Source organism: Brienomyrus brachyistius, chromosome 17, assembly GCF_023856365.1.
Source record: "Brienomyrus brachyistius isolate T26 chromosome 17, BBRACH_0.4, whole genome shotgun sequence".
Taxonomy (NCBI): Eukaryota; Metazoa; Chordata; class Actinopteri; order Osteoglossiformes; family Mormyridae; genus Brienomyrus; species Brienomyrus brachyistius.
Window position 1 is genome coordinate 5858566 of NC_064549.1, and position 21805 is coordinate 5880370.

The 21805-nt window shown below is 48.9% G+C and overlaps 1 protein-coding gene across 1 annotated transcript in view; it reads right to left on the reverse strand.

The window, feature by feature from the left end:
* Positions 1-367: 367 nt before the first annotated feature.
* The window catches only part of nectin1b (nectin cell adhesion molecule 1b), a 58644-nt gene continuing 37206 nt past the window's right edge, over positions 368-21805 (reverse strand). Inside the window, exons 2-6 of the mRNA XM_048981323.1 lie at positions 21300-21671; positions 18286-18585; positions 17871-17988; positions 15681-15829; positions 368-5259 (exon numbers count right to left, since the gene is read on the reverse strand). Coding sequence (XP_048837280.1) covers positions 4760-5259; positions 15681-15829; positions 17871-17988; positions 18286-18585; positions 21300-21671 — 1439 coding nt within the window. The 3' untranslated portion in view covers positions 368-4759. The remainder of the gene's footprint in view (positions 5260-15680; positions 15830-17870; positions 17989-18285; positions 18586-21299; positions 21672-21805) is intronic.

The following is a 21805-nucleotide window of genomic DNA, read 5'->3' on the forward strand; positions in this document are numbered from 1 at the left end:
TGTATAAACGAAGAGAACGATTTGAGGTGGTTATCAGAGCACGTATGGAGGGTTCTCAAACAGTCAAGGGAGCTCAGAGTGGTAGGCTGACCCTGAAAGGCGCAGACCTGACTCCGGAAGCTTCTGCAATGAGCACGCGAGCAGCTGTCAGCCTTGGCCAGGTCCGGGAACTTTCCCGTCTTTACCAGATGATGTTTTATTATTTTTAAATGTATCGCTCACAATGAAAGTAAATGTTTTCTCCTTTTTGTACGGACCACAGAGGTTAACACACTCCAAAATGAAGAGTAATTTCAGTCGATACTGGACTGACCTTTCGTTGACATTCATTGGAGAAAGCAAAGGGGACACGGGGGGGAGGCCACGGTGCAGTGTAACGTCTTTTTATTGTGGACAAACGCACCTTCAACTGTACACATCTTAAGTAAAAATCATAACAAAAACAAAGAAACTCATTACCATCGATTTAGTTGACACTATTTATAAAATGCAGATCTTTATACTGTCAAGAGTTGCTGAAAGACACCAAATGGTGATAAAAACTTTTACCCCTGTTCAGCACAAACCACAGGAAAACACAACCTTAACGTACCCTCTGACTTACAAATACAATATCACCCATGTAATACAAGAGTCACTAGGGGCTCTTAGAGTGGAACTTATATTACAGAACGCTAAATCCCTTTATTTACACGTAGCGTCGGTAGGTCCAGTCCGGATCATCGTGACATCACACGTGTGCATGGACAGTCTCTAATGCCCCTCTACCGCTACTCAACATGCCTGTTCCGGACTATGCAGCCATCCTTCTCGAACCACGTGCCGATTGCCTCAAATCAGCCGTATACCCTTCACGTGAGTCCCGCCTGACAGCCGACGACGGATGCACAGATTCTAGAAGCTTCTCATAACAACGCCGCAGACGTCAGGATCCACCTTTCTTTGTGGAGGCAGCTCACGTTCTGCATCGTCCTCATCTTTCTTTCCCTGACATAGCTGCCATCAAACTGTACTCCCTGAAGCCATCGTTCCCATATGAAGATGAACGGCCCATTCTGACGTACTTAACTCCAGAGCAGGAGTGGTTGTAGGGATAACCTCCCTGTTTACATGATGATAGTTTTACAGGATATAAGTGTGTGTGTATGTATGATTGTAAACTCAGCAAAGCATTTCTCTATTTGCACGGGATTATTTACCCCTGTATGTTATGACAAAGATCCCTTGCTGAAGGTGAAATTTGGCCCTCATACATTATACTGCGTTGGCAGCAGTTACTATTTAATAGATGATTACTCAATGTACTTGATGATACTTATGTTTCTACACAATCTTGTGAAATGGCATCAAAAAGTAGACTTAGAATCCTTAACAGGTCATCACATCTAGACCATCGCGTACAGATTATGATATAGAGACCATCGAGTATAGACCATCACATAAAGACCATTGTGTGTAGGTCGTCTACAAACCATCATGCACAAATCATTGTGTACAGACCATCATGAACAGCCCATAATGGGGTGTTTCTCAATATGCGTATTTGACCATACTTCTGTTCTTGGGAACCCGTTTTACATCACCTACCATTGCTAAAGACCAGTTTCAATGCTCAACAACAGAAGTACAGAGGACGGTAAAAATCCCCGGATGTCGTTGTTGCTCCACCCCAAATATCAATGATACAGTGGTTGCATTGTCACCAAACGAGACCAATTCCATGATTCCTTGCATCCCAAGTTCATTCTTGGAAGGCAACTTAGCAAGACCGGTCTAGCCAAGACCACAAGTATGATCTTTGCATCCTTGGTATTGAGGAACACCCATATACAGACCACCATTGTGTAAAGACCATCGTGTACAAACCATAACTATAGCTCACAGGACTCAATGTACCATTGTCTCACACACAATACTGCTGTCTGCTCATAGCCGTCTTCAGTTTCATTCTTTCTTACGAGTAACCACTGTGATTAGCTGGGTCAGTACCTCCTTCAGTAACATGAACTGCATTACTCAGAACATACGGCTGGTCTATCAGATACAAGACAGAGTCAAATCCACAAGCATGAGTATAACATTTAGAGATATGCTAAATATGACTGCGCAAGATAGGTAAAACACGGTAAAACGCGAACCAGGAAGGTGGTCACAAGCTTTTCAAACACTGACTGATATTCCTGCGTCATTAAGTCGTATTTCCACATACTCATGAGTCTTAAGAATAAAACGAGTGGCGTGCGCGTTATTGAATGTGGCGTAAAACAGGTACCGATGTGCAAGGTTGGTACGCAAGAGCCCTGACCCAGCTGCCCAGGTCACCAACTGCTGAAATCTGACTAGAGACAAGAAAAAGTCTCACTCTTTACGGTAGCAAAGAAAGCAAAAAGTTAGAAGCCAGAAAAGGCCGTTATGTTGGAGGTAATTAAGCAGCATCGAGGCGTGAGGCTGTGAGGGAAAGCTCATGGGGGGCGGCATTCACGTCGACGTGGAGGGTTCACTCGGACGCCTCTCTGCGAGCTCCATCATTCACAAGGCAGCTTCCATTTCCAGTGTGAGGCCCCCGAAGCGCACGGTCAGGGCGAAACATCGTGCACGTTTTCATGGACCTTAATGTGCACAAAAGCGTTTTATTATCTGCGTATGTCAATGTAAACACCGTGCTGCACAACCTCAAATCTCAGACTCCACTTATAACCGTACGTCCAGTCAATTCGGTACTTTCTCGGAGACAGATACAGTAAAATCTTCATTTCGGGATATAAAGGCATCTGTGGGAGATGAGCGGGAACACGGACGCTGGAACTCACAGACAGATAGATTTTCTGTGCCTCGACAGTTCTCGTGGTTATCTTTGTGCTTGTTAAATTACAGGGAACATATGTGACTCCACGACACTGGTACATAATAATCCAGACAGATGACAAACAGCTGCGACATAGCATCCATCACACCCCAAGGTTATAAATGTAACTCATGTCTCACTTGGGGCTGGAAGAAAAAAAAAAAACAGTCAGCTTAAGCGACAGATTTGTCCTCTTCCGGAGGTTCCTCTCCTTAGATCCCGGCACAAAGTCCTTCCCACGGTCCGTGAGCACAGACCCTGCTCTGTACCAGTGCTGGCAGGCCTCTCACGTTTTAGCAAGGACACAAAGACACACACCCCGATGTAGGAGGGGGAGAAGCAAAGCCTGCACGTATACACCCAAACACGAGGCTATTTCGTACCAGGTGGATAAGTTTCTGAATTTCAGATGAGCTTCGCCATTTTTATTTCACTCCTTTACACTGTAGACTGGATGCTACTGAGGTCCGGCTTGCTACACATGGGGGTTATTGGCACTGCATACATAATCATTCAACAGAGCTGCCACCCAAAGACACAAAACGCTTAAAAGAAAAATAGTCAGGCAGGATAGATGGATTTGCAGGCTCCTCACATTTATCCAGAGCCGTCACAGTCATCAAAGACAATTAAAAATGTATTTACGAAAAAGAAGAGAACTTAAAACATGTCATGTTGGCGCTCAACACCCTGCGATGTTTGTATATCAGGTTTGTCCTGCATGCATAGCCCAGTGCTTGACAAACGCTAGCATTCCATGTCCACTCTGTGTCTTTAACTGGGTTTTCTCTAAGACGAGGTGGAGGCCGGCACTGGGCTTTTCCAAGGCGCTGATGTCATTAAGGTTATTACGTGTCAAGCGATTCACGCCCACTTTCCAGTTCAGTCTCCTGTTTCAGTAACTTGGTATATTGAACATTTCTACATTTGGTTTTCATCAATTCGAACCTCTGGCATGGAGAGAATCTGGCTAAAATGCAAAACTGATGAAAGCAAAGTGCCATCATTGTCACATGATGACAAAATAACGTTCAGTTCTTGAAGGCGTGTGACTGGCAGCGGTTTGCAGGAACGAGGGTAGTGGAAACATGCGGATTAAGAGATTGGACTTCAGTGCGTCATTTTGGCACCAAATAGATTTCCCCACCCTTATGAAAGCCAACTTTTGGATGCCAGGAAATCCACTCCGCCATGTTTGGCAGTCGGGGCGTGAAAATGACGTGCAGCATCAAGACACTAGAAGCTTGGTGAGGTGTTGGTACGTGCCAGTGAAGGTGATACTAGTCCATTAGCTGGAACCTTCCTGCCAGAGGCTTGACGCATTGCACACTTATCTACCAGTCCTGCTTTCCAAGACTGGATTGAGCAACTGCTGCTGGCAGAGAGGGTCAGGCATATGGCTTAGCGCCGCATTCTGATTGGTCCATAGGTCCAGCAAAGGCTCCTTTGATTGGTTGATTCGATTGGTTAACTGCAGGTGACCCATCAAGGATCGCTTCTCCTTGGTGTTAGCAATGGCTTCGCTAAAACGAAAGAGAAACGCCGGCGAGCAAATGCAGGAGTAAGAGGAAATATCATACATCCAGTGTAGAAGTCAGCCCACAGGTGCAGCAATGCCCTTTTTCATACACAATTGATACATTTAGAATAACATGATAAAAGAAATTATGCACAATTATTATTATCAAGCAGCTAGGCTTCCTGGCAGAGTGAAGTCACCGGCCACTGGCCACGAATGAACCTTTTAATGACTGGTTTAATAGCATTGTTAAAATACCACAATGTGAATCACACTGACGTCTGGAAACGGCTGAGAAGGCGCATTCCGGATTATTCCGTATTCTTTTTATGGGTACGTATGGATGTGTGCCGGGGTGGGGGCAGTTGGGGGCGTGGTCAGCAAGGGAGGGGCCCCTACACGTACCACTCCTTCTTGGAGATGACCGAGCCGTCGGTCTGGGACACCATGTCATCGGCGATCTCGGCGTCGGGCTCGTACTGGAAGGAGAGAGTCCGCCCATCGTACTCTCGCCGCTCCGCCTCCTCCACCGTGAAATAGGGCCGCTTGGTGTCCTCAGAGTCGCGTTCGCCCCCCTCAAAGGTGGCAGGCCCGCTGATCTGGGGCGGCTTTTTCTCGTCGTCTGAGTCGTCAGGGTACTGTGGACTTTTGGGCAGCGCCGGGTGAGGCGGGGCCCCACCAGCGCCGGCCTTGCTGTAGCCATTCCCAAATGCGTGCTTCTTCGTGCTGTAGTCGCCCTTGAAGGTGTGCTGTCGGCGCCGCAGGAAGATGAACAGGAGGCCAGCGGCCACGCCCAGCAGGGCCACTCCCCCCACTGCTCCACCAATGGCGGCGCCAGGATTCTGCTGCTCTTGTGGATTGTCACGCCCCCCAGGCGGCGGGTTGTTAGGGTATTCTGGGTAGGGAAACACAGATGGAAGGGAAAGTGTGTCAGTGTCTGGGGAGTCGTGTGTGTGTGGGGGGGTGAAGGGGTTAGGATAAACACAGGGAAAAGGGGGGTGACGTGTCCCTCCCGCTCCCTGGGGAATCAAGCACCGCCCCCACCCAAAAGACTCACATCTTTGGGAAACATGTAAGGCAGCTTGGAAAAGCACTTCCAGCAGGGGGCAGGAGAGCTGGGCACACAGGGACCCCCCCCCCCCCCCAGCATCTCCTTTTAAACACACAGGACTCTTTCACTGTGGTCAGAGACAGCTGTAATTCAGCATACATGAGCATCACTGCCCTGCACAAAGAGGCACTAATGCAGATGCACTGCTTCCACCCCAGCCCTCACCCATTGCAGTCCTGGTGGGGGGGGGGGGGGCTGCTCCAGTCCATGTTCATTTTCGTTTCAAAATAGGCTGAAAACCAAAGCAATGGATGGAGGAAGAGGCAGATCGCAGACAGTCTGTGTGACCTAATTTACACTGTGCGACATGCAAACGTAAAACGCCCCACTATTTATTTGGGAAGGTACCATTTCTTTAACATTTGCTTCGGTAAACAATGACAATGTTCAGCCGTCAGAGTATGAAACCTCTCCAGCGTGCCGCTATTTGATGTTTAAGGTACAATCTCACCTTAGAGTGCAAGTAGGACAAGTTCGGTTAAACTGACACCAGTCTGCCTGTCAGAGCCAGCTGTCACTCTGTCCCAGCAGCTGACAATCTCATCAAAGCCACATCACACTTCACCATGAACCCCCCACCCTCGAGGAACACACATCGCACGGATAAACTTCAGTGCCGAGCACAACAAAGCCGGGCGGCACCGAGAGGCGACATGCAGTCCTGGGTGGCAGGAGGGGTCGCCTTCGTCAGTCCTACTTCTCATTAACACGTACAACCCCCCCACCCTGCACATGGCTGCTGATTCCATAGCAACAGAGCAGCACAGGAGAACAAATCACAGTGTCTTTCAGGGATTTTTCAACTGACAGATGGTTATGGAAAAATGATCAGAGCTGTTACTGTTTCTGTTGTAATAGATGTGGAAGGAAACAGAGCACTCCCAAAATGAATAAGAGCACCCCTACAAGGGATAAGAGCACTCCCAAAATGAATAAGAGCACCCTTACAAGGGATAAGAGCACTCCCAAAATGAATAAGAGCACCCCTATAAGGGATAAGAGCACTCCCAAAATGAATAAGAGCACCCTTACAAGGGATAAGAGCACTCCCAAAATGAATAAGAGCACCCCTACAAGGGATAAGAGCACTCCCAAAATGAATAAGAGCACCCTTACAAGGGATAAGAGCACTCCCAAAATGAATAAGAGCACCCCTACAAGGGATAAGAGCACTCCCAAAATGAATAAGAGCACCCCTACAAGGGATAAGAGCACTCCCAAAATGAATAAGAGCACCCCTATAAGGGATAAGAGCACTCCCAAAATGAATAAGAGCACCCCTATAAGGGATAAGAACACTCCCAAAATGAATAAGAGCACCCCTATAAGGGATAAGAGCACTCCCAAAATGAATAAGAGCACCCCCAAAAGGGAGAAGAGCACAACTAAAATGAATAAGAGCACCCCTATAAGGGATAAGAACACTCCCAAAATGAATAAGAGCACCCCTATAAGGGATAAGAGCACTCCCACAATGAATAAGAGCACCCCTATAAGGGATAAGAACACTCCCAAAATTAAGAAGAGCACCCCTAAAAGGAATAAGAGCACCCCCAAAAGGGAGAAGAGCACTCCCAAAATGAAGAAGAGCACCCCTAAAAGGAATAAGAGCACCCCCAAAAGGGAGAAGAGCACTCCCAAAATGAATAAGAGCACTCCCAAAATGAAGAAGAGCACCCCTAAAAGGAATAAGAGCACCCCCAAAAGGGAGAAGAGCACTCCCAAAATGAATAAGAGCACCCCCAAAAGGGATAAGAGCACTCCCAAAATGAAGAATAGCACCCCTATAAGGGATAAGAGCACTCCCAAAATGAATAAGAGCACCCCTACAAGGGATAAGAGCACTCCCAAAATGAATAAGAGCACCCCTACAAGGGATAAGAGCACTCCCAAAATGAATAAGAGCACCCCTATAAGGGATAAGAGCACTCCCAAAATGAATAAGAGCACCCCTACAAGGGATAAGAGCACTCCCAAAATGAATAAGAGCACCCCTATAAGGGATAAGAGCACTCCCAAAATGAATAAGAGCACCCCTATAAGGGATACGAGCACTCCCAAAATGAATAAGAGCACCCCCAAAATGAATAAGAGCACCCCCAAAAGGGAGAAGAGCACTCCCAAAATGAAGAAGAGCACCCCTAAAAGGAATAAGAGCACCCCCAAATGGGAGAAGAGCACCCTTAAAAGGAAAGCAATGAAGTAGAACTGATGCAGAAACTGATAGGTTAAGAAGATCCCAAAGGTGAACGTTCACTCTCCCCCGATCTGGGGGGAGGGTCTTCAGGAAGCCACTCTGTCAGGCTGCTCCGCGCCTTTCTGAGTGCCGAACACCTGCACCAAGCACCGAGATCATTATGGATTATTCTGTTTCCTGTTTAGCTAAGGCAAAGGTCGGCTCCCTGAACATTATCTAATTAACAGATACTAAACAAAGGCAGCCCCCATCTTTATCTGATTAATGTAGCACAGGCGGGGCCGGCATCGCAAGCCACCTTACATACAGGGTCCTGAAACTTTAGAGGCTTGAAAGAGACAGACTCGTTAACTGTGCAGAAACAGCTGGAAGGCTGTAGCGAGTCGGCGGGATGGCGCGGCTAGCAGATTGCGGACGGGGAGCCTCTGAGTGGCACCATGCCGACCTGATACCCGCAAAGCCGACCCTTGGGGCACCGGGAATATGCGGCTATGGAGGCAACGGTACGGAGTGGCCAGCAGGGGGCCTCAGCGGGGGCCTGTCACAGGCGTCAAACTGCATTAGTGAGACGCATTTTCACGTCACTAATCATTCGGCTGCGCAACATGTAGGCAGTTTCATGGGTAACACTTCATTTTTATTTTGTTTGTTTGTTAAGCACTGGTAGTGAAGTCCCCCCAGCCCCCACTGCAAACCTTTAACCCTATAGCTTTATAACAATAGCTACTATCTCAGCTGCAACAATCCATCGGTAAATAATGCAGGCAGAGTCACCTGGTCCACGAAATCCCACTGTTGCACCACGGCACCATAAAATACACACAGAGATGTTTACAGATACATGAAGATGCAAGCTGACTGTCACCGCTGCTCCAAACGTTACTCATTAAACGCTGATTAGGCTCATTCCTCAGCCGCAGCCCTCGGGAAAACTTCCCTTCCACGGGCTGTATTCTTAATTTTTTATATATTTCCCAGGAGACAAACCATCTCCTGTGTAACTCGGGCGAAGTTTTGTCTTGTCTGAGTGTTCGATTTCTCATAAAGCTGCTACTGTGAAAATCGACAGCATAAAAAGCCAGTGAGGTGCGTGACGGTGGCTGACAGACAGGGAGGTCAGGAGCCAATCATAGGCCACTGCAGGCATCTCACCCCAGACCCCTATGGATTCTGCTGCAGAGCGAGTGAGGCGTCTCCAGGTCTGCATTTTTTAACGTACAAATGAATCTTCTCCGTAGTCTGGTAGATGTGATTCAAAAGTCTCACCTTTTACATTTTACTGATTTTATCTCGAAGAAACTGACAGACAAACCACCAAATATACATTTTCAAAGAAATATATCCTCATCAGATATCTGCCGTACCTAAAGCCTGCAGGGCAATTATTGCTAAACGATCAAACTAACCATGCTGATAGATATGGACAGAGTTAACCAATGGGGTGACTTTGAGTTGGCCAGGTGACTGAGGAGGCATTCAGATGACAGAGGTACGATAAGGGAGGGGCCAGAGCCCATAGAGAGGCCTTGAAATGCGTCTGTGATTAGTGGACTAGTGGCCTATCAGAGGGGAGAGAGAGAGAGAGAGCACCATATGGGGTTAGGATGCTGTGCTTGTGATCAGAAGGTCGCTGGTTCACATCCTGTGGCTGGCAGAATGTTGGGCCTTTAACCCCAGTTGCTCCAGGGGCCGAATGACCCTGCTCTCCCATTTGTACAATGCTTTGGATAAAAGTGTCGACAAAATAAATAAATGTAAAAGAACACAATGAGTGCCACGACAGGGGCTCCAGGGAAAAGTGTGACTCATGCTGCGGCCTGAACTGCATGGGGTTGCTACGTCTCAGTGACGAAACGCTGCCACAGTCCCTAACTGTGCATCAGCTGCGGACAAGTGGGAGTAGGAGCGAGTTTGACAGGAGCTTTACACATCGGCACAGAGAACGAGTTCCTCCATGTTGGCGGAGTATACACACGTCATGCATGTCGCGTGGGCATTTCTGCGACCGGAGCTGACAGCTCCTCTCCGATCTGACCTTTTCTGTAAGTCTGCGCAGTGACTAGCATGCGGCATCAGGACCCCAGCAGGCTGCCCCACTTACTGCCCGCATGCCCTGCAAAACCACGCGCGTTAATGATGGGGAGAACACAAGACAGTGTCTTTTCACTGACACCAGCCGCTACTCCGCCACCGCGTCCCGGAACATTCCGGCCCAACTGGCCTCGGGCCTTCCGAAATTCAGGTATTATTGGGCTGGCACCGATAATCTCGGAGGGAGCCGCAGAAGGCAAGATAAGCGGCGTGTGAGAATACTTGATGTGAATAATGAGGCGTAATCTCCCCGCGATTCAGGGGTGGGAGAGGGTCCTCCTGCTGCTGGGTGGTGGGGGTGAAAGTGCCACACCCCCGCACCGAGCAGGCAGCCAGGCCGGGGGAGGGAACAGGAACACGCGTCCCACGCTTTTCCTATTCAACACAGACCTGACAGTTTGGACTTAATAATACACAGAACCCACATGTGTGGGCTGTGGGCCCGTCAGTGACACGCGGGGGTTTCCAGGGCGACACCGCGCTCGGCTAGTTAAGCTGATTGAGGCTGTCGTATGGGATGTGACGAGTGCGTAGCGTGTCAGCAGGGGGTCCGTGCTAAGCTGGCTTTAAGGTACGGGAATAGCGCAAAGGACCACCATGAGGCTCGAGTGCACCAGGAAGAAAATCGCAATAAGCAGCAGGGAGCCTTGGGGGGGGCACTCTCGAGCCTAATGACGAAGCTTTATTTACAACTGCGACGCACACAGCAATGCTTCAGATCCCACATATCCCATCATGCTCTGCTTTAAGGTGAATGCACATATTCAGGTGAGGGTGATGCATTTGGAGCCAGCAAACAGGATCAGTCATTTATCTGCCCCCCCCCTTTACTTTATTCAGTGGGTTAAGGGCCTGGCTCAAGGGCCAAATAGTCATGTGACTATTCTGACACCCTTAGGATTCAAACCAGGGCCCTTCTGCTCACAGTCAAGGAGGCCTGACCCTTCTAGGTCAAACACTGTCCTCCCTCGAGCTGCCACTGGGAGAGCCCCCAGCACTGGGGGGGTCAGGGGGCACTGTGCTGTAAATGAGGCTATGCTTCCCGCCCAGCTGAGAGCACCGCCAATTTTCAGCAATTACCTTCCTTTGTGTATTAAAATGTTTGCTGTCAATGCCCCATCTCCCCCCTCTCTCTCGCTCCCCCCCCCTTTCTCTCTCTCTGTCTCTCATACCATTTCTTGGATGACAGCAGACATGTCATGCAATGATAGGCATGGCGTAACTCTCCTGTAACACCCTGCCATTACCCGCCCATCCTCCGATAAAAAGGGGGCTCATTTCTGTTCATCTCCCCCTCTGATATCCAAGGAACCACAGCTGTATTTACTCTATTCTCACCTTGGGGGGTGGGGGGGGGAAGTTTAACCCACCGTCCACTCTCTACCCCAGAAACATGCGATTGCTTGTTCAGGGAAGCGTGAACGGATGTGAGCACAGCTCTCTGTATTCGGGGGGGCAGTTTAACCCGAAGACGCATGTCCCAGCCTGAGAGGACGTGTCCCCACAAGCACCTTGGAACATGTAAATATCCACCCAACCAAACATGAATAGCCAAAGTGAGAATGTGAATATACATAGACAGGCCTACAACAATGAACAAGTAAGCAGTTGTAAGTGACGGGGCCCTGAACGTGTCATGTGGTCATGCTGTTTTTGCAGGAATACGGGGGCGATGACAGAGAGGCACCTGCCCCAGCTGAAAGCTGATTGGCCCCCGGAGTGCCCCCACTCCTGCCACTCAACGTTGCTAAACATATCATTGGTTAAAGATAGAGTTGGCAAATGAAATATGCAACTCGGCTTAAAAAAATCCTAGAACCTCCCCTGCATGATACACAGATGCTTGTAGGTGCTAGAACTTTCCAGGTTCATGGACCAGTGTCTCTCCTCTTATCTGTCTGTCTCCCCCAAACATGGGTCTCTAACTACCAAATGGGGCACCCTGTTCATGCACGTAGATGCTTATTGGGTTAGGGTGCTGTATCTGTGACCAGAAGGTTGTCGGTTCAAATCCCAGTCTTGAGTGATGTCACTGAGCAAGTCCCCTAACCTCCAGTTGCTCCAGGAATTTTATGACCCTTTTTGTTCTTTCCCCGAATAAAATGCATGATAAAGATAAAGATGTTGGATAAAAAATAAATGTAGATGCTGGTCACCAGGGCCTAGAGGCTGCGTGACCAGCAATGGATGACTCGTCATGACATTCCCCCCACCAGCTTCTGCACATCCCATTTCCAGATGGAGTAGAGGGCTCACTGTAGGCCACAGTGAGCGGTTCATCCTAGGGTGACAGTGGGATAACTTGTGGTCAACACCCATCAGACAATTCCCACCAATCAGACTACGGCCTGTGGGATGCGCATTGAACGTGGTAGTTTTCCAGTTGACAGTTCTTCTGTGAAGGACTTAATGGAGAAAGGCGCCAACTATAAATTTTAGAGTTAATTGATTTAATTATAGCCTTGCTAGGCTGGCTTATAAGCGAAGAATCTTATGAGGCTGACCACATCAAACCATCGCCCCCCCCACCCCTCCTAAATCCCCGAAAGACCACCATCACTAAATAACATTCCTCACCAGTCCTGTTACAACATCACACCGCACTTGTCGATTCTGTGAGAATCTTAATGAATCACTGAGTTAGTCTCTCTTCTTCATGCCGATCCTACTGAACTCCACTTAATTAGTAGATGAATCTGAATCAGTCCAGCAGAAGACCTGAACCTGTAATTTATGTCTCAACCTTTTCATGGAGGAAAGATTTTAACCGATTGGCCCTTTTTAAACACAATAACCTCTAAGGGTGTGAATATTCTTGGTAGATGTTTCTATCACCTTGCCCATGCCTCTCTTGACAAGACGGTTGATTAAAATGGGAGGCCGGTTGCACATTTTCATTAGTTTTTTGGCATGTGGAACAAAAGGTGGCATGGTGTCGGACGGCCCCTGAAACTGACTCACCTGAGCTTAGCGGTAATTGCTCACAAACCAAGCCCTAGTCCGACCCACTGCGGAGGGAGGGCGGCCTTATGGGGCACTGTGGGCCGGTGGTTTGGCCTGTCGGGGAGGTTATCTCTCATAAAAACTACAAATGAGGGATTTGTGTCATTGGTGTGTAACATTTAAATACTTAAAGTGTTTCTCATGCTTGAATTAGGTCATGTGATTATAGCTCAGAAAGACCGGACCAAAAGTATAAATCTCACATGGTGCCGCTTTTCTGAACAGCCAAAGGAAACAAACAGAAAAGTATCCATAGAAACTAACCAAGCTAAGTTGATCAGACCAGAGGCTCAAGCAAGCAGAGATCAGACCAGATCTCAACCTAGCCAATTAAAGCTCAGCAATTAGGCTTAAACCAGACCAGAACCTCAACCGAGCTACTATATCAAAACGTACCTCGACCAAGCCAACTAAACCACACCAGACCTCAGCCAAGCTAATTAGGCCAGTGCAGAGCTCCTTGATCAAGTTAACTAGACTAGACCAGAACCTCGATCAAGCCAACTACACAAAAGCATAACTCAACCAATCTAACTAGACCATACCAGACCTAACCAAAATCCAGCTAACTAGACCAAAGCCGACCTTGCAGAAGCTCACTAGACCTAGTTTGATTGATAGGTAAGGCTCAGAGGTGTGTGTGTTAAAAGACGTAGAGGATGCAAACCTGTTGGTGACTCTAACTCCAGTGCTAAAGGGCACCAACTGAGCAGGTGTGGTATTGTGGGCGCATCGTAAAAGTGCAGCGCTGGTGTCACGTGTCACTCTGCAGGGATTCCTCGTGCACGTGGGGAACCCTCAGGAGGAAAGGCCTGGCACCACTGGTGCTCGCCGTCCACCGGGCGCTGTGCCCCTCCTGCTGCCAGACCCGCTTTTTGGGTCGACGTTAAGGCGAGTCCCCTGTCACTCCGGGGCACATCTAGAACAAAGCGGCTTTTTTTACGCCACGGAGGCGGGCAGAACGCCACAGAACGCTGGGAACCGGCGTCAGAGACGAGCCCCGGGGGGCCGAGGTGGTTCTTTTCCCACACAGGGGAGACGGGGAAAGCGTGGAGAGCTGGGGGAGGGACACTCTCAGCATAGACATGGCTTACAGCACCTCAGGGAACCTTTACTCCAGGGGGACTCAACTGGCAAACCAAAATACAATTTGATCTGGATCCCCCCACCCCTGTGCCTGAAGAACCCCCCCCCCGATCAGCAAAATGAACCAGAAAATTTTATTGGGGAATTTGGCCCTGGTTTTGTGCCCCTGATAGACTCTGGACCTCGGGAAAGCAGAACTGCATTCCCCGCTTTACAGCATTTCTTCGTGGAGCTCTGCATGCATCCTGCTGCCTTCGTTTCCAGCACAAACGTGTGGGCTGTGCAGGCTGGTGCCTCCCTGTCACCCCCCTGCAACGGGATAAGCCTCAACATGCCGCTCATCCCACCAAGGAGCTTCTCCTCAGGCACCGGGAAATTAAATCGCTTGTGAAATTCCCAAAGGTGCCAGAGAAAGAATAATTATGTCAAACACGGCCAACAGGTTGGTGAGGGCTTAGGCGCTGAAATGCTGTTCTTTAGGGACATTCGCCCCAAAACAGAGACAGCGGTTGCCTGCAGCAGACGTGACTGTCCCGTTACGACAATGAGCAGCTCGCTTGCTGTGTTCCTCCAAAGCACTGAGGCGGTTTGAGACAAAGGCCATCATTTGTACCTCCCACATAAATATCAGAGCTTCAAAGGCACTGCACCAACTGCCAAGTTAAATCTAGAAAGATCTAGAAAAGCTGCCCTTTTCGAGACCACTTCCCTTGAAATGCTGATCGCTCTCCACAAAAACGCCATAAGGTTGCGTGTCACGATGGAGACTGATCTGAGATCATAGGCTCGCTCTTTTCATTCAGCATAGTTCTGTTTTAAACAGTGACTCCAGGTCTTCTGTCCCGAGGACATGGCCATCCAAGTGCAGCCCGGGGCACAGGTGACAGGGGAGTCGCAGGACTGTGCTGTCAGTACGCCTGATGCACTCACTGGGTTGGCATCTTATGACAAATTTACGGTGACATATTAATATCGGTAAAAGGAGAGAGGGAACGAGGATGAAAAGAATGATTTAGAAAAGTGCTTTTCTGCCGGCACGAGTGCAACTGCACAGCGGTGGAAGTGGACACGCAAGGTGAGAATTCCCTGAACCGAGTGTGCAAGCATCTCTGCTCAGAGGAGAGTGCTATTTATAGAGGGGTTACATAACAGAAGTGAGAGCATGTATCCTCTGCTCCTGCTGTCCACAACACAGACCCCTTTCTCCCTTCGGTGTCAGGGTAGCCTAGCACATGGCCACATCGCTGCGTGCTCCTGGAGCAGGGAATGCCACTTGCAAAACATTTCAGCCTGTCTTACAGAGCCAGAGATCCCATCTTATCTAGGCAAAACAACCCAATGTCAATGGGAGCGAGTCACATGTAGAGACAAGAGCACGGTTTGATTCCAAACATCATCAGTCATCCTTTTATTACAGACATCTTCCATAAAGTGGAACAGCAGACTACCTGTGCCAGCGATGCACAGCAAATTCAGAAAACGGCATCGGTTTTCATTTCCCTGCTTATTCTCATGCAGATAAAACAAATCGACTTGAGCAGGTATCAGGCTAGGAAAGTCACAGGTGGTTCTCAGAAATGCGAGCTTGTTATTCAGGTGCTTATATGTTGTCTCCCTCGTTACCCAGTTCTGTTCCAGAGGGAGATGAGTGTAGTGGTTCTCTGATACCTCTGAGACGGAGATCGGATCTCCGAAGTGGCCTTCATGACCAGAATAACAATCCTCTGGCAATGTCCACATCTTGTCCACATCTTGGCTGACGAGATGTGCCACATTTCTCAAACCGTGCACCCCGACTCACTATAGCAAACAGGAGGAGTCCACCTACCTGTCACGTTCACCTCCACCTGGCCAGAGCGTGTCCCCACGCTGTTGGTGGCATCACACACGTAGGTGCCGGCCAGATCGTAGGTGACGGGGCCCTTGAAGAACAGCGAATTGTTGCGGATCTCCACGTTGGGCAGGGAGCCGTTCAGGCTGGAAAGGAGACGTGGAGGAGTAAGAGACCGTGTCGAGCCGCAGGAACACGCGCTTCCACCTAGTCACGCTTCATCCATCAGGCTTCATACTGCGCCGCCCAGCCAGATGGAGAAGCCTGATGGGTCTCGGCCACCCGCCCCAGCCTTAACCACCAGCCGGACTCCCAGAAACCCCAGGACGTCACGGCCTAATTGGCCGTGAAGCGGCATAAAATTGCGTAGGGACCATCTTTGGGTGTCTGATCCTGACCTCCTTCACGGGTCAAGGGCTCACGCATTCCACCCTGTGCTCCTCTCATGGAGATGCCTCACCTGTAGGCCAGGCTCCCCTCATCTAAATTCCGGCTCTCCTGCCAGCCCCAGAATTTATGGAGGAGATAGAATGAGCGAGAGGAGTGGAACAATTCCTTGGGAATCATCAGACTCGTTTTTGAATCATTTCCTGAAGCGGTGTCTCGTGGCCGGCCTTGCGTTGGTCACGTTTACACTGTTGTTTTTATCGGAATGAGAGCTCGACCTTGCTCTGGCAGGCTTTACGCCACAGCTGTTATGGGTTAAGTCCCCTAGCAATCTGTTCTTAATTCCTGCAGCTGAATAACATGGCAAACATTCTCCTCGGCTCTGGAGCCTGTTTGCAGTGCAGCGAACAGGCAGCGGCTGCTGAACGTGCCGCTCGCTAACAGAGACGGCAAGACATGAGACGGAAATACACTGCAAACATTAAAGCGAGCTGGGGACGCACGTGAAAATCATCAGTAGCTACACTCTCGACACAGAGACATTAACTAATCTCCAATTAAGCAAGAGAAGAACATTTCTCGCCAGATGGCTCCGGTTTACGAACTACGGCTAACGGCAAACAAAGGGAAAGGTGTTCAAAAATTCCGAGCTTTATTTGTTACTGCGTGTTTACGATGCTACAGCAGCAGACACGCTTGCTAGTCACTGCCGCTCTGGGTACCCATGCAGTGGAGGTTCACTGGTCTCTCCAGTAAACACTGGGACTATATTCGCTCAGCTACTGCCTAATCGGATGCAGTGAATAAGCTGCCAGAGGCTTTCATTTCGGTGGGGTTGGGGTTCTGTCTCTGTGCGTCCGTACAAACATACATACAGAGAGAAGCATGGGTTCACCTTCACAGGGGAACGTCACTATGGATTGTGCGTCCTGATTTCAGCACTGTGAGGGCGATCTCCTCATAACTGTCGCTACTGCACCATCACCCGCCCCAGTCACTGCACCCTAAGCCCCCCCACCCTCCCATGCTGACCCCAAAATGAGAAATCCACGCCGTGAGACTCAGCAGTCCTGGCAAACCGTGAAAAGGCAGCAAGTACAAACTGCTTAATTGACTATGCAGGTGTTCCAGAAAGCTCCAGATAGCACCAGCCCTGTGTGTCTTGACGTGGTCACCAGCGTGCCCATCATCCCCATGGTGAGTTGGCCTGTGGTGTCTTTTCAGTGCAAAATGACGCATCTCCCGCTCAAAAATGTAATGCATGAAAGACATAATCTCTTTCTCATGCAAATAGAGCTACAAAGGCACTAAGTGCTCCTTGATAAGCTTTGAAAACATCTTTAAAAACGAGGCTAGAGGCTCCATTATCCTGCCGAAACATCTACTTAAGGTGGGATGAGAAATGAGGAATACATTTAACAGTGCAAAGGTCAAAATCCGAGGTGGTATTTTGCAGACTGATTTCTAATAACTGTATATTTAGATTCCAGCGAGCACAGGAGAGCCCGAGCTGAAATGCTAAAATTACTGTGCTTGGAGCGCACTTCAGAGTGGCTACGGGGTGCTGTCACTGAACCGACATGGTCTCAGTCATTGTCTTGCCTACCCAGTATCTCCGTTATCATCTTCTCTGGACTAATGACAGTGGAATTTCTAATGAATCTGTTGTGCTTCCCCAAATACTCTGCTGCATATGAGCTCCCAGAGGATGAGTGGGGGTGGAGGGGGGGTGCGCGGAAGGGGTATCAAAGTGGATAGGTTTGGTTATTGAAGGAATCGGCGAACCCTTTTGGAACTCACAGCCTCCACTGGTAGACGGTGACTGGGGGGTTAGCATCTGCCATGCACGTCAGCTGCACGTTCTGTCTGTTCAGGTACCAGTTCCCGTCAAAGCCCTCAATGAACACCTCAGGCTCATCTGCAAGGGGGAGGAGATGACATCAGACCCCCCATAAAACATACATACTCCCACCACCACGCATCTGTTAACTATGCTGGCTGATCAGATCTTCACGGGGCTGAACAATCAGCCGCAGAGTGTCTCCGTGTAGCTATGGGGTTAATCGCTGATTCGCCTGATGGGAGGATCTCCTCCTTCCCCGTGTGACCTGTGATGTTACACAGGCCTTTAGAAATGCTACCCAGATATCTATGCACAAGAGAAAGACAGAGATGCACCAAGAGGGCTTTGTGAGGGCATCGTGGCGGGCCTTACACTGCACGTTGAGGACCACGCTCTCCGTGATCTTCTCCTTGCGATAGGTGACCGTGCAGGTCAGCTTCTGCTTGTGCGCCTCCCTTGTGGGCACCACCGTGTAGCTGCTGTGCACCGTGACGGTTCCATTGGCGTTGTGCGTCTCCTGAAAGGTGGCCTCTCCCTTCAGCCGCGTCTCCCAGGTGATCACACTTGGAGGCTTCCCATTGGCTGACACGCAGGTGGCCACTGTCATCCTGTGCTTCTGCGGACGGGCCACTATGATGGGCGCGGTTAGGGTGAGGCGGGTCACCGGCTGAGCTGTGGAAACGGAAGGAGAAAGAGTGAAGAGAGATAGAAGGAATGCAAACCAACAATCTGACCGTTCTTAAAGGAGAAGAACATCTAGTTCTTTGAGGGATGAGGGAGGTGGAAATAAGAACGTCCTGTTAAAGGTCAATGATATTTAGATTTGGGGAGGTCATAGAAAGTCACTCTTGAAGTGTGTATGGTTGCATTATTTTAGAATATGCGTACAGCATGTGGGAACAGTGTTTGCTCCGTAGGGTGAGCTTGTCATTGGATCTAACGACTCCCACAAGATGACTGCCCAGGCCAACACAGTGTGGGTTGAAAGAATCCTTTATCTTCAGACAAACCCATTGATGTAACAGAAAGGTTAAAAATGACTAATCAGACCTCGCAAAGTTAAGGTGCAGGTTTCATGAATGCTGACACCAAGCGATGCTTTTTGCAGTGGCCTTGGGTACGAGTCCCAATGGCAGGCCTGCCGTAAATTCCGGCCTTGTGAAGCTCACAGCTTGTTGCTCTTGTGTGGGTCACTGGTTTGCTGATTTGAGGACACATTCTTATGGTGTTTAGTGACTGTCTCGTTTGTATCTTAGTCAGCCAGTGTTCCTTTGTTGATGCCATTTGTGTTCTTGGTCATGATTTGATAATCTTCCCCATAACACATTAAAATTTTGTATATGGTCCACCTGCAATGCAACAAGATAATGACCGTAAGCATACCTCAATGGAGTGTTGCGAAGGATGACCTGGCCCCCCACCTGAATCCCATAGCCTCCTCCTCCCCCCCCCCCCCCCCCCCCCGGCATCCTGAGCTGGTTTGGGATGAGTTGGATTGAAGAGTAAGAGCAAGGTAGCTAATGGGTACCCAGACCATGCGGAAACTCCTTCAGGACTGTTGGAGAAGCATTCCAGAGGGCTACATCTGGAGGCTGGCTGACAGAATGCCAAGAGTCTGCAATGCTGTCATCGAAGCAAAAGGGGGCTGTTTTGAAGGCCGTAAAATTTGAGAAAATTTCGAGATGTTGAACACTTCTCTTGGCCATTGCAATATCGGAAATGTATGACTTCATTTCCTCGGGGCCTTTTATAATACGATGAATAACAGCAGAAAAAGGCAGAGAGTAATGCGTTAAAGGCAGGTGTGTGCAGACTTCTGACCGGTACTTTAATTAGCATTCAAGCTAATAGGACTCACCCTTGTAGACAAGTTTGTGACTGTGACTCTGATTCTTCCTTGTTAAAGTTCTTTTTCCAGACAGTGTTTATGTTATTCTGCCTGCCCCCGTATGTGCAAGAGCCGGCCCGTGATGGCACGGATCCGGACGAGAAAAGCCGAACTATTACCTCCCATTTACTGAAATGACTGCGCGCAATGGACTGCGGAGCTCTCTCCTGCCCACCTTGCAAATTTAATTAAATTTATCTTTTTAATTTTTTTTTATTCCCTTTTGCAGATATGAGCACACGATGAAGAGCTGTCAGATCTTTGTGGGTGATGAGGGAGGGGAGGGGAAAAAAGCAATAAAATCGAAGCCGTTAAGAAACCATCAAATACACACCAGGCTACGTTCCAAATGCAATTCTAACCCTTCTGTGAGCAGTCAGTCACCAATTACCTACATTTGAAGTACACAACAAAAATACTTATGCATGAAGAAAGCGTATGCAGGAAAAAAGACATACTGGGCACAGCATAATAGATAGCCTGCTTGGGGTCATCTAACCCACTGGCTGTTTGACCCTGCTTCTTGATGCCGAACGAATGAAAAGAGCGAACCAGGTTTCGAGAAAACAGCAGTAGGGATTCATTAATCCAATCAAAACAGGCACACGACAGCTGATCGTACATCAGGATCACACATAATCCTTAGAAACGAAAGGAGAGCCCACCTCTCACCCTAAAACAGTCTCTTTGTCATGTGCACACTCATAACGAATTCTAAACGAAAGTGGAGTGGTTTCACTAGGAGGGGGGAGCTTTTGTTCCAAGGACCGGTCCAAAGAAAATCTGGAGCAGATTTACTGACTTTCTTTCAGCTGGCTAAACACAAGGCCCGAGATGATTTGTTGGTGCAGAGACATACTGTAGCATACGTCTTTTGAACAGGTTACAATCGTTTACAATTCAGGGATTCATAATTATTCACAGACGAAAATGGAGGCGGACGTCAGGCTGAAGTCCCAGAAGGAATACTGCTGTCGTGCTCTTAATTAAGAAAACCTTCCTACATCCAGAAAAATATCAGAGCAAAATATGCAGCTGTCTGTGAGGAAAGTGTTGGCGTTTGAGGGATCCTGCCAACAGCGAAATCGTGTACCTACAAGACTGATCTGACACAAGCCTTTTTAATATCATTTTGATATGATTTCTGGTAGCTAATGTGAAGTGCTCCATGAACACACTATTTCATATTTTGTATGAATGATGTAGTAATGGATTGCCACACACTGTAGAACAGTGTCTTGGGAGGACTCTGTTGTTAAAGGTGCTAGATAAAAATAAAATTAATTGAATTGAACTCAAGGGCGTAACTTATGGTTCAACATTGGGGCCGGGGGATGGGGGTTGAGGTCTCCATCCACTTAGGGGGATCCAGGGGATTATTTTGGCTAGTTTTAATTACTGAGGGGTTACCACCCACCATGCCATCCCCCACCAGCCACGGCATCCCCCACCATAATTCACACCCAAAATTGAAATGGATGTAACTATAACAACGTACCAAAAACCGTGAGGTTGACCATGTTCTCTCGATTACCAGCCGGGAAGGTTGTGTACTCGCAGATGTAGGCTGCCTCGTCTGAGAGGCGCAGGTTCGAGAAGGTGATCGTGGTGTCCTCCAGCGAGGGTGTCCGGTGGCGGACTGCCGGCTGCTTAAAGGCCACCCGCTCCTTAAAGGGTGGCAGCACGGACACGCCCATAGTGGGATTGGCAATGGCCACGTTCTGCTTGGTGCCATTGAGGAACTTCTGCCAGGTCACCTGGGAGATCTTCACAGGTGGGTTGCTGTTGACGAAGAGGCAGCGCAGCTCCACCTGAGCACCCACGAAGCCCGACTTGGTGGAATCCATCTGGACAGTCTGAGCACGACCACCTAAAGGGGGCGACAGAGAGGGGAGCACCTGGTCAATGAACAAAAACCGGCTGGTCCAAGGAGTGCAAAGTGACCGCCGTAAGCCTGACTGCATCCTGCAGGCTGGACTGCAGCCTGGTATCTAATCCGTTAAG